The sequence below is a fragment of the Leuciscus leuciscus genome (assembly GCF_965113295.1).
Source record: "Leuciscus leuciscus genome assembly, chromosome: 1".
Classification (NCBI taxonomy): Eukaryota; Metazoa; Chordata; class Actinopteri; order Cypriniformes; family Leuciscidae; genus Leuciscus; species Leuciscus leuciscus.
In genome coordinates, this window is record NC_138725.1 from 7,066,605 (window position 1) to 7,079,353 (window position 12,749).

Sequence of the window (12,749 nt, forward strand, 5' to 3'; positions counted from 1 at the left end):
TCTGTTTCCCCCCTCGTGGGTTTGTTTTGTGTTTTCATTAATAAATTCTTATTTTCTCCAGCATTTGAGTCCTCACACCTTTTGTTTTTAGTCTGCCGTAACAGAACGTACCGACCATTATGAGGACTCAGCGGAGAAGAGAGCCGCAACCAGTCTTCTGTCCGCAATGGGAGCGGATTCTCCAATTTCAGGAGTTGGTCTCCCTCCGTCAGCAGGGAATGGAGGTGAGGGTTTTCGGTCAGAGGTTCCGTCGCGCTGCTGAAGGGCTGAACCTGGGCTAGGAGGCTTGCAGGGATCTATTTAATTATGCGCTGGATGAACCGATGGACTGGCTGATCTGTAGAGCGTTTGATCATGTCAGTTTTGAGGTAATGGTGGAGGGTTTCATTCGCCATCGGGAGAGGATCGCCAGGGGAGTGGTCTCTGTTCCAGTGATCCCAGTTCCGGTGGACCCAGTTCCGGTGGTCCCAGTTCCAGTGGTTCCGAAACGGAGAAGGAAGAACCCCTCCGTGGCTATTCCGGTGGACCCAGTTCCGGTGGTTCCTGTTTCGGTGGTCCCGAGTCCGGTGGCTCCAAGACACAGAAGGAGGAGAAAGGCTCCCTCCGTAACTGTTCCGGTGGTCCCGAGTCCGGTGGTCCCGAGTCCGGTGGCTCCTAACACGGAGACCATCCCGGAGGTGACTACCGTCCCTGACGCACCGCCCAGGTGTCTTGCTCTGCCCGCGCCACCCAGGCGTCATGCTCTACTGGCCCCGCCCGAGCTGCTCGCACTGCCTGCACCACCCCAGCGATCCATCACGTCTGCCCAGCCAGAGACTGTTCACGTCACGTCTGCCCAGCCAGAGACTGTTCACGTCACGTCTGCCCAGCCAGAGACTGTTCACAAGCCTATGTCTTCAGACAAGATGGCTGCCACCGACGAGCCTGTTCACGTCACGCCTGCTGAGCCTGGGTCTTCGGACAAGATGGCCGCCGCCGAGCCTGTTCACGTCACGCCTGCCGAGCCTGTGTCCCCGGACAGGATGGCCGCCGCCGAGCCTGTTCACGTCACGCCTGCCGAGCCTGTGTCCCCGGACAGGATGGCCGCCGCCGAGCCTGTTCACGTCACGCCTGCCGAGCCTGTGTCCCCTGACAGGATGGCCGCCGTCGAGCCTGTGTCTGTTCCTGAGCCTGAGCCGGTGGCGCCTGTTCCAGTGCCTGAGCGGTGGCGCCTGTTCCAGTGCCTGAGCGGTGGCGCCAGTTCCAGTGCCTGAGCCGGTGGCGCCAGTTCCAGTGCCTGAGCCGGTGGCGCCAGTTCCAGTGCCTGAGCCGGTGGCGCCAGTTCCAGTGCCTGAGCCGGTGGCGCCAGTTCCAGTGCCTGAGCCGGTGGCGCCAGTTCCAGTGCCTGAGCCGGTGGCGCCAGTTCCAGTGCCTGAGCCGGTGGCGCCAGTTCCAGTGCCTGAGCCGGTGGCGCCAGTTCCAGTGCCTGAGCCGGTGGCGCCAGTTCCAGTGCCTGAGGTTTCTGTTCCTTGGCCGCCCGAGGGGTCGTCGTCTCCGCCCTGGACTCCCGAACTTTGTGTGCCTCCCTGGCCTTCTGAACTTTGTGTGCCTCCCTGGCCTTCTGAACTTTGTGTGCCTCCCTGGCCTTCTGAACTGTCCGTGCCTCCCTGGCCCTCTGAACTGTCCGTGCCTCCCTGGCCCTCTGAACTGTCCATTCCCCTTGTCCCGCCCTGGTCTGTCCCTCCCGTCCCGCCCTGGTCTGTCCCTCCCGTCCGGGTCTTATGGAGCGTCTGGTAGCCGCTCCGTAGGGAGGGGGTAATGTCACATGCCTGTCCTGTCTTGTGCTGCACATGGGTGTTTTGTTATTTTGGGCCATGTGCTCGTGTTATTGTCTGATCCCTCCCCCTTGTTATCTGATTATTGTTTGAGTTCATCCACCTGTTCCCTCCTGATTAGTTTCCCTTTATTAGTTCCCTCTTGTTTGCAGTCTGTGTCGGTACGTTGTCTTTTGTTTCCTGTTCCCCGAGATTTTCCAGAGTTTTCTTAGTCTGTTGTTTTTGTATTTACTTAGTTATGTTTTCCCCCTCGTGGGTTTGTTTTGTGTTTTCATTAATAAATTCTTATTTTCTCCAGCATTTGAGTCCTCACACCTTTTGTTTTTAGTCTGCCGTGGCAGTATTCATCCCTCCTGGGATGGTGCTGCTCTTCTCTCTAGTAATTTGGCTCATAGTCTTAGAGCTGGTGGTGGTGGATAAGACACATGCCTTTGGTGTGAGAGACCCGGGTTCGAATTCACTGTGAGACACCAATGTGTCCCTGAGCAAGACACTTAACCCCTAGTTGCTCCAGAGGCGTGCGACCTCTGACATATATAGCAATTGTAAGTCGCTTTGGATAAAAGCGTCAGCTAAATGAATAAATGTAAATGAATAAATGTAAATGTAGCTCAAACATGACAATCTGGGGCTCAGGTCAGGAAGCAGACAGACTGACTAAACCGACCATCTGCTAGCGGCCTCGCGTCACCAAGGTCAGATAAATCCCATCACATAGAGCCTCTTTCACCTAGATATCATCATATAGAGACTGTGTCTGTTCCCCGAATTAGGACATACAAAAAATTCCTAAACCCATTCAAGGGTAAATTTTATTGATGTTCAACAAATAAAAAACAGATATAATACAAATGAACAAATGATAAAGCTCGGGGTTGCTGAATATTCGATCCCTTACTTCAAAAGCACTTATTGTTAATGATATGATTACAAACCATAACCTAGATATGCTGTGTTTGACAGAAACCTGGCTAAAACCAGACAATTATATTACTTTAAATGAGTCCACCCCGCAAGATGAACCTCATCTGAAAGGCAAAGGGGGAGGTGTTGGTGTAATTTATAGTAATATCTTCAGAATTACTGAGAAGTCTTGTTTTAAATATAATTCTTTTGAAGTGTTGGTGCTTAATATAAATGTATGGTGCTAAATGTAAAACTATACAGTGTAAATGATAAATCGCGTTTGAGATTTGTGCTGGCTACTGTATACAGGCCACCATACAGACTTTATCAAAGAATTTGCTGATTTTCTATCAGAGTTAGTACTGGCTGCAGATAAAGTCCTAATTGTTGGTGATTTTAATATACATGTAGATAACGAAAAAGATGCATTGGGTTTGGCATTTAAAGACATTCTGAACTCTATTGGAGTTAGACAACATGTGTCAGGACCTACTCATTGTCGTAATCATACTCTAGATCTAATATTATCACATGGAATTGATGTTGATGCCGTTGAAATTCTGAAGCAGAACGATGACATCTCAGATCATTATATAGTCTCGTGTAAACTTAATTTAGCCAAGGCTGCAAAGTCGACTCCGTGTTATAAATATGTGAGACCCATCACTTCTGCCACTAAAGATTGCTTTATCAATAATCTTCCTGATCAGTTTCATCATCTCAGCATCCCGGATAGCTTAGAAGAACTCGATATTGCGACAGAAACTTTAAACTCTCTCTTTTCCAGCACTTTAGACACAGTTGCTCCTTTGCGCTTAAAGAAGATTAAAGGAAATAGTCCAACGCCGTGGTACAACGAGCACACTCAGGTCTTTAAGAGAGCAGCCAGAAAAATGGAGCGCAACTGGAAGAAAACAAAACTAGAGGTATTTCGCATTTCATGGAAAGAGAGCACGATTGCATATAGAGAGGCCTTAAAAGCTGCTAGATCTGATTATTTTTCAACCCTATTATAAGAAAATGAACAAAACCCTAGGTATTTATTTGAAACAGTGGCAAAACTAACGAAAAATAAAGCTTCAAGCCCAGAAGTTTCCAAGCAGCACAGCAGTAATGACTTTATGAACTTCTTTACTTACAAGATTTCTCCCTATTAAACAACATATACATTATAAAATATTGCTGATTACTTACAAAGCACTAAATGGTTTAGCTCCGCAGTACTTGAGTGAGCTCTTAGCGCACTATAGTCCTTCACGTCTATTGCGATCTCAAAATTCCGTCCAATTGATAATACCTAGAATATCTAAATCAACTGCTGGCGGTAGATCCTTTTCCTATTTAGCACCAAAACTTTGGAACAATCTTCCTAACATTGTCCGGGAAGCAGACACACTCTGTCAGTTCAAATCTAGACTAAAAACACATCTCTTCGGCCTAGCATACACAAAATACATTATATACTTCTATAATTCAATGTTAGGCTGCATAGTTTAGATCAGACGGAATTGGGAACACTTCCCATAAATCCTGATGTACTCGTTACATCATAAGAAGAATGGCGTCTACGCTAATATTAGTCTCTCTGTTTATCCCGAGGTTTACCACAGTCCGCCGGATCCAGGCCATATCCAGATCTGATGAAGGACCAGCGCCTGGACACGACGACAACACAGTCCTGAAGTGTCCACTAGTCTCTCCCCTGTGAAAGCCTCCTTCCTTTTACCTCTATACAGATAAAACGTTGTCGGGATAATTCTGGTTGGCATGGCTACGCAGACGCGACAAAAAATTCAGAATTATACATTTTTAAGGCCTAACATGTAGTTTGTTGAGGGTTGTGAAGGACTACACGTCTGCGCACTTATATATTCAAACACGCATACCTATCGACCGAACACGTGATGCGCATGTGCATTGTCTGCGTTGTCTGCATTGTCTCGTCTGCGTTTTTCGCGGGTTTGCGTTTTTGAGGTTTGCGCAGAGAAAACCGATAATCGTTTGCACCTTCGAACCTTTTTCAGGGAGTGCGTTCTGGAGATACTAGGCACTTTTTGTACGAATGGGCGGCCGGAGCGCGTTAAGGGTTTTCTGTTAGAACGGTGTTGTGTTAGCGGTCCCTAAGTTAATGACTAATGATCTTTGCAACTTCACTGTTACGCTAATTTCTATTATCACTGTAAAGCTGCTCTGAAACAATCCTATATATAGCGCTATATAAATGAAGGTGACTTGACTTGACTTTATAATGATGTTATAGTTAAGGTCATTTGCAACATATGTAGGGCCCAAACATAACCTCAAGCCCAGGGGCCCCAGACCTGATCTTTGTTCTGTTTACTTGTCTTTATATTTATTAAATACTTACAATATATATTTTTTGTGATGGGCCAGTGAAGATTATTGCAGGGCAAGTAAAAATCTGAACCAGAATGAACCTGTAGAAAAGCTCATTTTGAGCCCTGCAAATACCAAGACCTGCCTCTTTTATTATAAAATAAAGTTTTGTTACGGGTAAAAAATAATACAAAGTTAAAACTAGGAATTTCACTTGGCCCACCCTACATCTCAAAGCTGGAGCCGGGTCTGGTGTTGTTTAAAGTTCAAAAGTTCATAGTGATTGTTCTGACTTCATGAAGCCTCATGGTGTGAATGAACTTCAAACTGACTAGAACAAACTCTTTGAAATGTATATATGATACTGGATATGAAACTGTTAATAATGTAGACAGACAGCAATCTCATTCAATGTCAGTCATGTGTGCAGTGAAATATAATTTATTAGGTATTTTAAAACTCTATTGAGAAAATGAAAACATGGAAAGCTCAAAAAGCAATCATATCAGGATACTTCATGACTTTCAGAAATAAAAATATAACTAATTCAAGGAGAATCAGCAGAAAATAAGAAAATGGACAATGACAATGAAATGTTCATAAAATGAGTAAAGAGTTTAATCAATCATTACATAGCAAATACAAACATTAAGTAAAAGTGAATGAGACAGATCTCTCTCTCTCTCTCTCTCTCTCTCTCTCTCTCTCTCTCTCTCTTTACTGACTTATAAGAGCCAAAGCATCTCAAGAGAAGAAGAGAAGAAAAGTGTCCAGTTTCAAAGATACATGAAAGTATATCTTGCGTTTGCATGGAAGAGTAGAAGTGGAAGAGAAACTAGATGTTCTGATGAAAAACAATGAAGAACGAGTTAAAAATTAATATCAGATTCACATCTCTCTTAAAAGTGTTATGGCCTTCTTCTCCAGTGTGAATTTTCTGGTGGTCTTTCAGTTCATCTTCTGTAGTAAAGGCCTTCTGCACTGAAACACACACCGCTGTGTCTTTTCTGCTGTAATATTAAGGATGAATCTTCTCCTTTGTGTGAATCTTCAGGACTGACGCCCAATGAAACTTGTTTACCGCACTGATCCCAGTTAAATGGTATTTTCTTTAAATTAAACTCTTCCCGCATTGATCACATTTCACAGTTTCTTTCCGGTGTATTTTTCCGGTGCTCTTCTTCAGAATGAGAAGGCAGAACTCTCATGTGAACCTTCACACTTTTCCATGTGAAGCGTTTTTTTACACTGAGGGCAGGAGACAGATTTTTTGGCTTCTGTTATTCCTTTCTTGTTCACGTCCATCAGGTATAAAATAAACATTAAATCAAGTGAGATTTCAAATGAGAGACAAATGTGACATGAAAAGTGAAGCTCAAAGTCAATATCACTGATAAGTTCAATAGACATTTTAATCCCATCAAATCTGGTCAACAACTGCTGTGTACGATTACGATCTATTTTAATATCATGAAGATGATGTGTGTTATAAATCACTAGTTTGGTCATGAAACAATGTAAATCTGGTGAGCATCAGCATGTTCTTCATCATGATGAATGAATGAGGAATGAAGAATAAACACCAACCTCTTTGTTCTTCAGTGTTTCATTCTGCAGGTTCTGGATCACTGGCGTTCTCTCTGTCCTCTCCTTCCAGATGCTTTCTGGTAGTTCTGCTAAAAACAAACAAGTTTAATTTCTAACAGACATGATGCGAGAGGAATAATTAATATTTCAGAATCTGAACTAGGCTAATCACATGTTAAAAAAATAGTGACACTGATCATGTGACTTAAAGGGCATCTGTTATGCAAAATTCACTTTTACATGGTGTTTGAGGGACACTGCAGTTTTAGCGTAGACCGGCCCTGAGTGAGCTAAACACAGTCCACCAGTGTTTCGACGCCGGAGCAGCTGTAGACACGAATGTCTCCTAAGCGATTGAGGTGTTTTGTTGATGGATGTAAGAATGAACATGGCAGTCTTCATTTACTCTCGTTATTACTCTCGGATGGATCTGTACCAACTGTCCGTTATCCAGCTTACAGTCTCCGGAGTGATAGGCCTAACGTTACTGATCACGACAGTAATGCGCACTTTATTACAGTCAGAGTCAGAGTCGTTTATTACATCAGAGTTGTTTTACGGATATAAAGTTTACCAGTTTATTAAGCACCCGCTGAAAGGGTGTAAGGGTCAAACAGGTCAATTGAGCCCAAAGGGAATTATTTATTACTTTATAGGGAATTCGAAAGAATCACTTATTACAGCCGAGCAATTGACGCGTCCAGCGTTCATCTGAATAGGCCGTAACTATCAGCTCTGCAGCAGATATAAATATCTAATCTATAGTGAAACACTATTTATGAGCAAGGTAACTTAAATCAGAAGTTTAAGACATTACATTCCTAAGCACATAACAGAACACTTCTCTTTAAAATACAAACAAGACTTGATTATTCTATTACATGGAACTAATATCTAACAAACACACACACATTAATACGAGTTGCAGAAAGAAAGCAGGGCTCCAGACTGTGACCAAATGGACCAAAATTTTAGAGTGCACGACTGAATTTTACATCGCACATGTGCGACCAGTTTTTTTTTACACATTAATCGTGAAAGGGGCGCGTCAATGAGTCCAGCATGTGTGGCAGGCCAATGAGTGTGAGAAGAATAGGGAATGGCCACTGTAAGTGCTAAAATGTGTGGAGGGGGGAGGGGCCTAGAGATAATCGAGCGTGCGTAAACGTCTGTGGGAAGGAAACGGAGACAAATATCATCACAACCTGATATGTGCGTCTGAGCTGTGAGCAAGCAAACTATTGATTTGTTCTTCCAACCTGCGGCCAGTGTGCCAGTGCCAGAGTCTACAGTGTCACTGTCAAATGATGATGCAGAGTCAGAGGTTTGCGTGGCGAAAAAGGCCCGCACCCACCATTTTCGAGAAGACTGGCTGAGAGAATTCAGCAGGCTGAGGTACTGTAAAGAGTCGAACTCCATGAACTGTGAATACTGCAGCCGCTACTCCAGAACTGCGGGGAACACTAAGTTTGCCGACAGTACAGGCACTTCGCAGTTAAAACACAATACGTTGATTAAACACAATCTCAGCCTAAAGCACAGAGTATGCCGTGACATGTTTATAAATCAAAAAGGCAGAGATGATGCTGAAATTTAACACGGCCTACTTCATTGCTAAGGAGGAACTACCCTTCACCAAATACAAAAGCCAGCTCGACCTTCAAAGGAAGAATGGCTTAAAACTTAACAAAATATACAACAATGATACAGCATGCGCACAATTCGTTGGAGTAAGTGCGGATACTCTGAAGGGGAAGAAAATCAAGGATGCTCCGTATTTATCAATTATGATCGATGGGGCCAACAAAGGAATGCAAAATCATATACGCAAGGATCCTGAATGAAGGGAAACCAATGCATATTTTGATTGGCCACATCGAAGTGAAACATGCACATGCTCAAGGTATGTTTTAATTCATATTATGTTTAGACCTATCACTAACTTCTTTAGCTGTCTTTACTTTGAATATTTATAAGTTTAAATAATCACTTAAGGTGCCATAATGATTCAGCTGTGCCTCAAGGTATGTTTTAATTCAAATTATGTTTAGACCTATCACTAACTTCTTTAGCTGTCTTTACTGTGAATATTTATTAGTTTAAATAATCACTTAAGGTGCCATAATGATTCAGCTGTGCCTCAAGGTATGTTTTAATTCATATTATGTTTAGACCTATCACTAACTTCTTTAGCTGTGTTTACGGTGAATATTTATTAGTTTAAATAATCACTTAAGGTGCCATAATACTTCAGCTGTGAGGTGTGATGATGACAGAGGGAAAAACTGTTCAGGCAACTGGTGTTTTCATCCAGTGAATATAAGACATAATTGTACACCATAGTCATGTGCTTGCATTTTTCGGGTGTATATGATGCCACCAAAGAGGCCTTTCAGCATCTAGGGACAGAAACAGGGTGGTTAGAGAAGACAGTTGCCATGGGAGCTGATGGTGCAGCTGTCAATCTCGGGCATAAAGGAGGGGTAATAGCCCTCCTCCAGGCTGAGGCAGGGGCTTTTATTGTCCCATTTCATTGCATGCCACATAGGTAGGTTAAATGTGAACCTTCAGAATAAAGATAGGGTAGTAACCTAAACAATGCATGTTTAATTTTAAGTTGAATTCATTGTAATTGTAGACTGGAGCTGGCAATGCTATCTGTACAAGGGAAAATGCCAATGGTGGATCATGTCTACAATCTCCTCAACATGGTTTGGAAGACATATCACTTTAGCAGCAAGTCTATGAGAGAACTACGAGCACTTGGAGAGGGAGTTGGGTGTTCGTGTTAATGTACCAGGTAGTGTCAGTGGGACACGCTGGCTACCACATGTGAACCGGGCCCTCCAAACCTTGCTAAAACCTGGAGGAAAGGATAAACATCTGCAGAACCCTGGCCAGTTCACAGCAGTGTATTACCACATGGAACATTTGACTGCATCATCCACCAATGCTGATATTGCTGGGAGATCAAGGAAGGTCTGTATTTAATTTCAAAATGATTTCATATTTGGGAGGCATACAAAATAACTGATATTGGTGGTTAGTGGTTAGTAACTGGTTATGTCTTGCAGGCCAAGAAGATGATGGAAGATGGAAGATTTGTGGGTTTCTGTCACTTCTTGGCTGACCATAAGTTATAGGTTAATTCAGCTTTCTTCTCCGAAGAAATTATGTTATTTTGCCTCAGGTAATGTTGACATGTTGACCTTTCAAGGTACAGTGATTGAATTAGTAAAAGAGTACAAATATCTAGGCATCATAGTTGATGATGCCCTATCTTTTAGCTCTCATATCACTCAACTGAAGAATAAACTGAAAATCAAGCTTGGGTTTTATTTCAGGAACAAGTTTTGCTTCTCTTTTAATGTAAAAAAGAAATTAGTCTCTGCTACTTTTCTCCCTGTCCTCGATTATGGTGATGTTGTATATCAGTTTGCACCTTCTTATCTTCTTTCTTCCTTAGATGCCATTTATCATGGTGCTCTAAGGTTTATATCAAATTGTAAATCTTCAACTCATCATTGCACCTAGTACCATAGAGTAGGTTGGCCTTCTCTGTCTACCAGAAGAAAAATGCACTGGTATTTAATTATTTACAAAGCCATCTTGGGGTTGTTGCCTTCTTATCTCTGTTGTTTTATGCAGCAGAAAATTAACAAGAATTATTCTCTTCGTTCGCAAAACTTTTATACTCTTTCTGTTCCTTTTACTCGAACTGAGTTAGGCAAGAAGTCTTTTATGTATGCAGCGCCGTTTGATTGGAATCTCCTCCAATCTAAATTAAAATTAGAAAATCTGCTGACTCTAGACCGTTTCAAATCAGTTATCCGGCAAATGGAAGTTGATCTAACATTATGCAACTGCTTTTAAGTGTTTTTAATCTGTTTGTGTGATGTTTATCTGTGATGGAACTGATTGTACTGCTGCACATTTTGGCCAGGACACTCCTGTGAAAGAGATTTTTAATCTCAGAGAGCTTTTTCTAGTTAAATAAAGGTTAAATAAAAAATAAAATTAAAAAAATGTTAAGAAGAATAACAGTGTAGGCTACAAATAATTTTAATCAAGGAATATGTAGCTTTTACCCTTCATGTTTTTCACAAGGAAAATGTTTTACAGGCTGTGAATGGGATTGGGAATCTCCTTGCAACTATTGAGTGAGATGCAAGCCAGGTGGTAGGCTGGCAGAATTACGGGCAGACCTTCAGGCCCAGAGAAGACAACAAGGGGTTGAGGGGGAGACTCACCTTTTGTACAAGTTTCAGGTGAGCAGTGTTTTTTTTTTTTTTTTTTAAAGTAATTTTTAGCTTTGGAGTTGATTTTTTTTATTCTTGTCTAAATGTTGAATGTTTTGTGAACTCAGGGGATCACCATCAAAGGTGAAGCTGCTGGGCTGGGAAAGGAAGGACTCTCCATGGCAAGCACACCTAAGCTGCAACAAGCAGTGAGAGCAACCATCGACTGCACTTTGCTTCAGTTGAAGCAAAGATTCAGCAGTCTGCTTTGTAAGTGAAAGCACAGAATTATATATTTTAAAAAATCTGTGAAAATAAGATGAGCTATCATTATGACACATTCATTTTTCTTTTTCTCTCAACTCTGTCTTTCTATTCCTTGATAGATGAAGAGTCTACATCAGCAAAGGCAGTGAAGTCATTCAAGATATTCAGTCATGATTCCTGGCCAGAGCAACGAGAGCTGACAGACTATGGTGCAGAGGAGCTGGACTTCCTGCTAGACCACTTTTCCTCTGTCTTAACAAGGTTAGTGACTCTTTTTAAATTATCATAAAGATATAAAAAGTATAACACAGAGCAACATTTCAAACATCTACTTTGATCCTTAACCTAGATTGTTTGGTCAGTTTTTCCTTTCACTCTTTTCAGAAATAGAGAGGAGTATCAATCCATGAAGACATTCATCTTTAGGAACTACATGGACAAGTCTTACCATGCCTTATGGGGGATGATGTTAACTAAGTTGCCATTCTGCTCTGATTACAAGGTACCCCATTATGATCATATCCTTGTTAATTTAGTTAGTAATTATTACTTTTTGATTAAATAAAACCTACACTAATGATCCATTCTTTGTAGAACATCCTACATCTTGTGCACATCACGCTGGTCCTCCCGGTCTCCTCTGCTATATGTGAAAGGGGATTTTCTGCTCAGAAGAGGATTAAATCTGATGTCCCTGCATGTAGACACTGTGGAGGACTTGATTCAAATTAGCATGGAGGGACCTAGTTTACAAGAGTTTGATGCCAAGAAAGCTGTACAAACATGGTTCAGTCAGGGTAAAAGGTCTAGGAGGCCAAATTACAAGGGCTGACCTTCTGAGCCTCCTAGTGGAACACAGGAGGATCTGCTCTAAGGGGGAGTGAGTAAAGGCTCAAGTTGTTTAGGCCTACTTGTTCTAGTGGAATGTTATTAGCCAGTGCCCCTAATATTTACATACATTTAAGTATTGTCTGTGAAATGACCGAAAGGTTACTAAGCACATTGTTACTAAGCACTTTTTTTTTATTCTGAATGTATGGTATATTTGTTTAATATGTGTACTGTCTTGACAGCGATGGTGCAGTCAGTTTACCTTGTTGTTGCATCTTCAAAAGTGCACAATAAAATGTGACACTGAATTTGAAACAGCACATTGTAATTTCTGCATCTATTATCAAAGTATTTTTTTAGTAATACAGTGGAAATTAGTAGATTTGGTTAGCATGTTGATTTACAGTGTGCGTCCCTAAATTTTCTGGTTGTGCCCCTAAAATTTTCAGTTGGGGGCCACTGTGCTCCTAGTGAAAATAGTTAGTCAGGAGCCCTGGAAAGTGAGGAAAGAATGAGTTTTAAGAGTGAGATGATGAAATGCAAAGTTTCTAGCAATATATGCTAGCCGAACTTAACCCCGCCCACAACATTTGAGGTTGGGAAGTTTGGTCTGGACTTGATCCGTTGTGGAGCAATTATGCTCGAAACAGAGTTGTTCGGACCAATCATATTGTCAGGGCGTTTATTATACGATGATGGACAGATGATCAACAGTAACGTATTCATCCACGTCACAAAGAGCGCTTGGGTTAAATTCGTTAAAAACAAA

At 42.1% G+C, this 12,749-nt stretch overlaps 1 protein-coding gene and 1 long non-coding RNA gene across 2 annotated transcripts in view; both read right to left on the bottom strand.

Moving 5' to 3' along the window:
- LOC309492340 (uncharacterized protein) overlaps positions 1–12,749 on the bottom strand; it is a 46,496-nt gene that overhangs the window by 8,805 nt on the left and 24,942 nt on the right. Inside the window, exon 4 of the mRNA XM_082161270.1 lies at positions 6,645–6,733. Coding sequence (XP_082017396.1) covers positions 6,664–6,733 — 70 coding nt within the window. The 3' untranslated portion in view covers positions 6,645–6,663. The remainder of the gene's footprint in view (positions 1–6,644; positions 6,734–12,749) is intronic.
- Positions 5,652–6,324, bottom strand: LOC309492836. Its single transcript, XR_014203724.1, has 2 exons — positions 5,779–6,324; positions 5,652–5,748 (listed from the first exon to the last, which is right to left on the bottom strand). It is a non-coding gene; the product is annotated as an uncharacterized lncRNA (long non-coding RNA).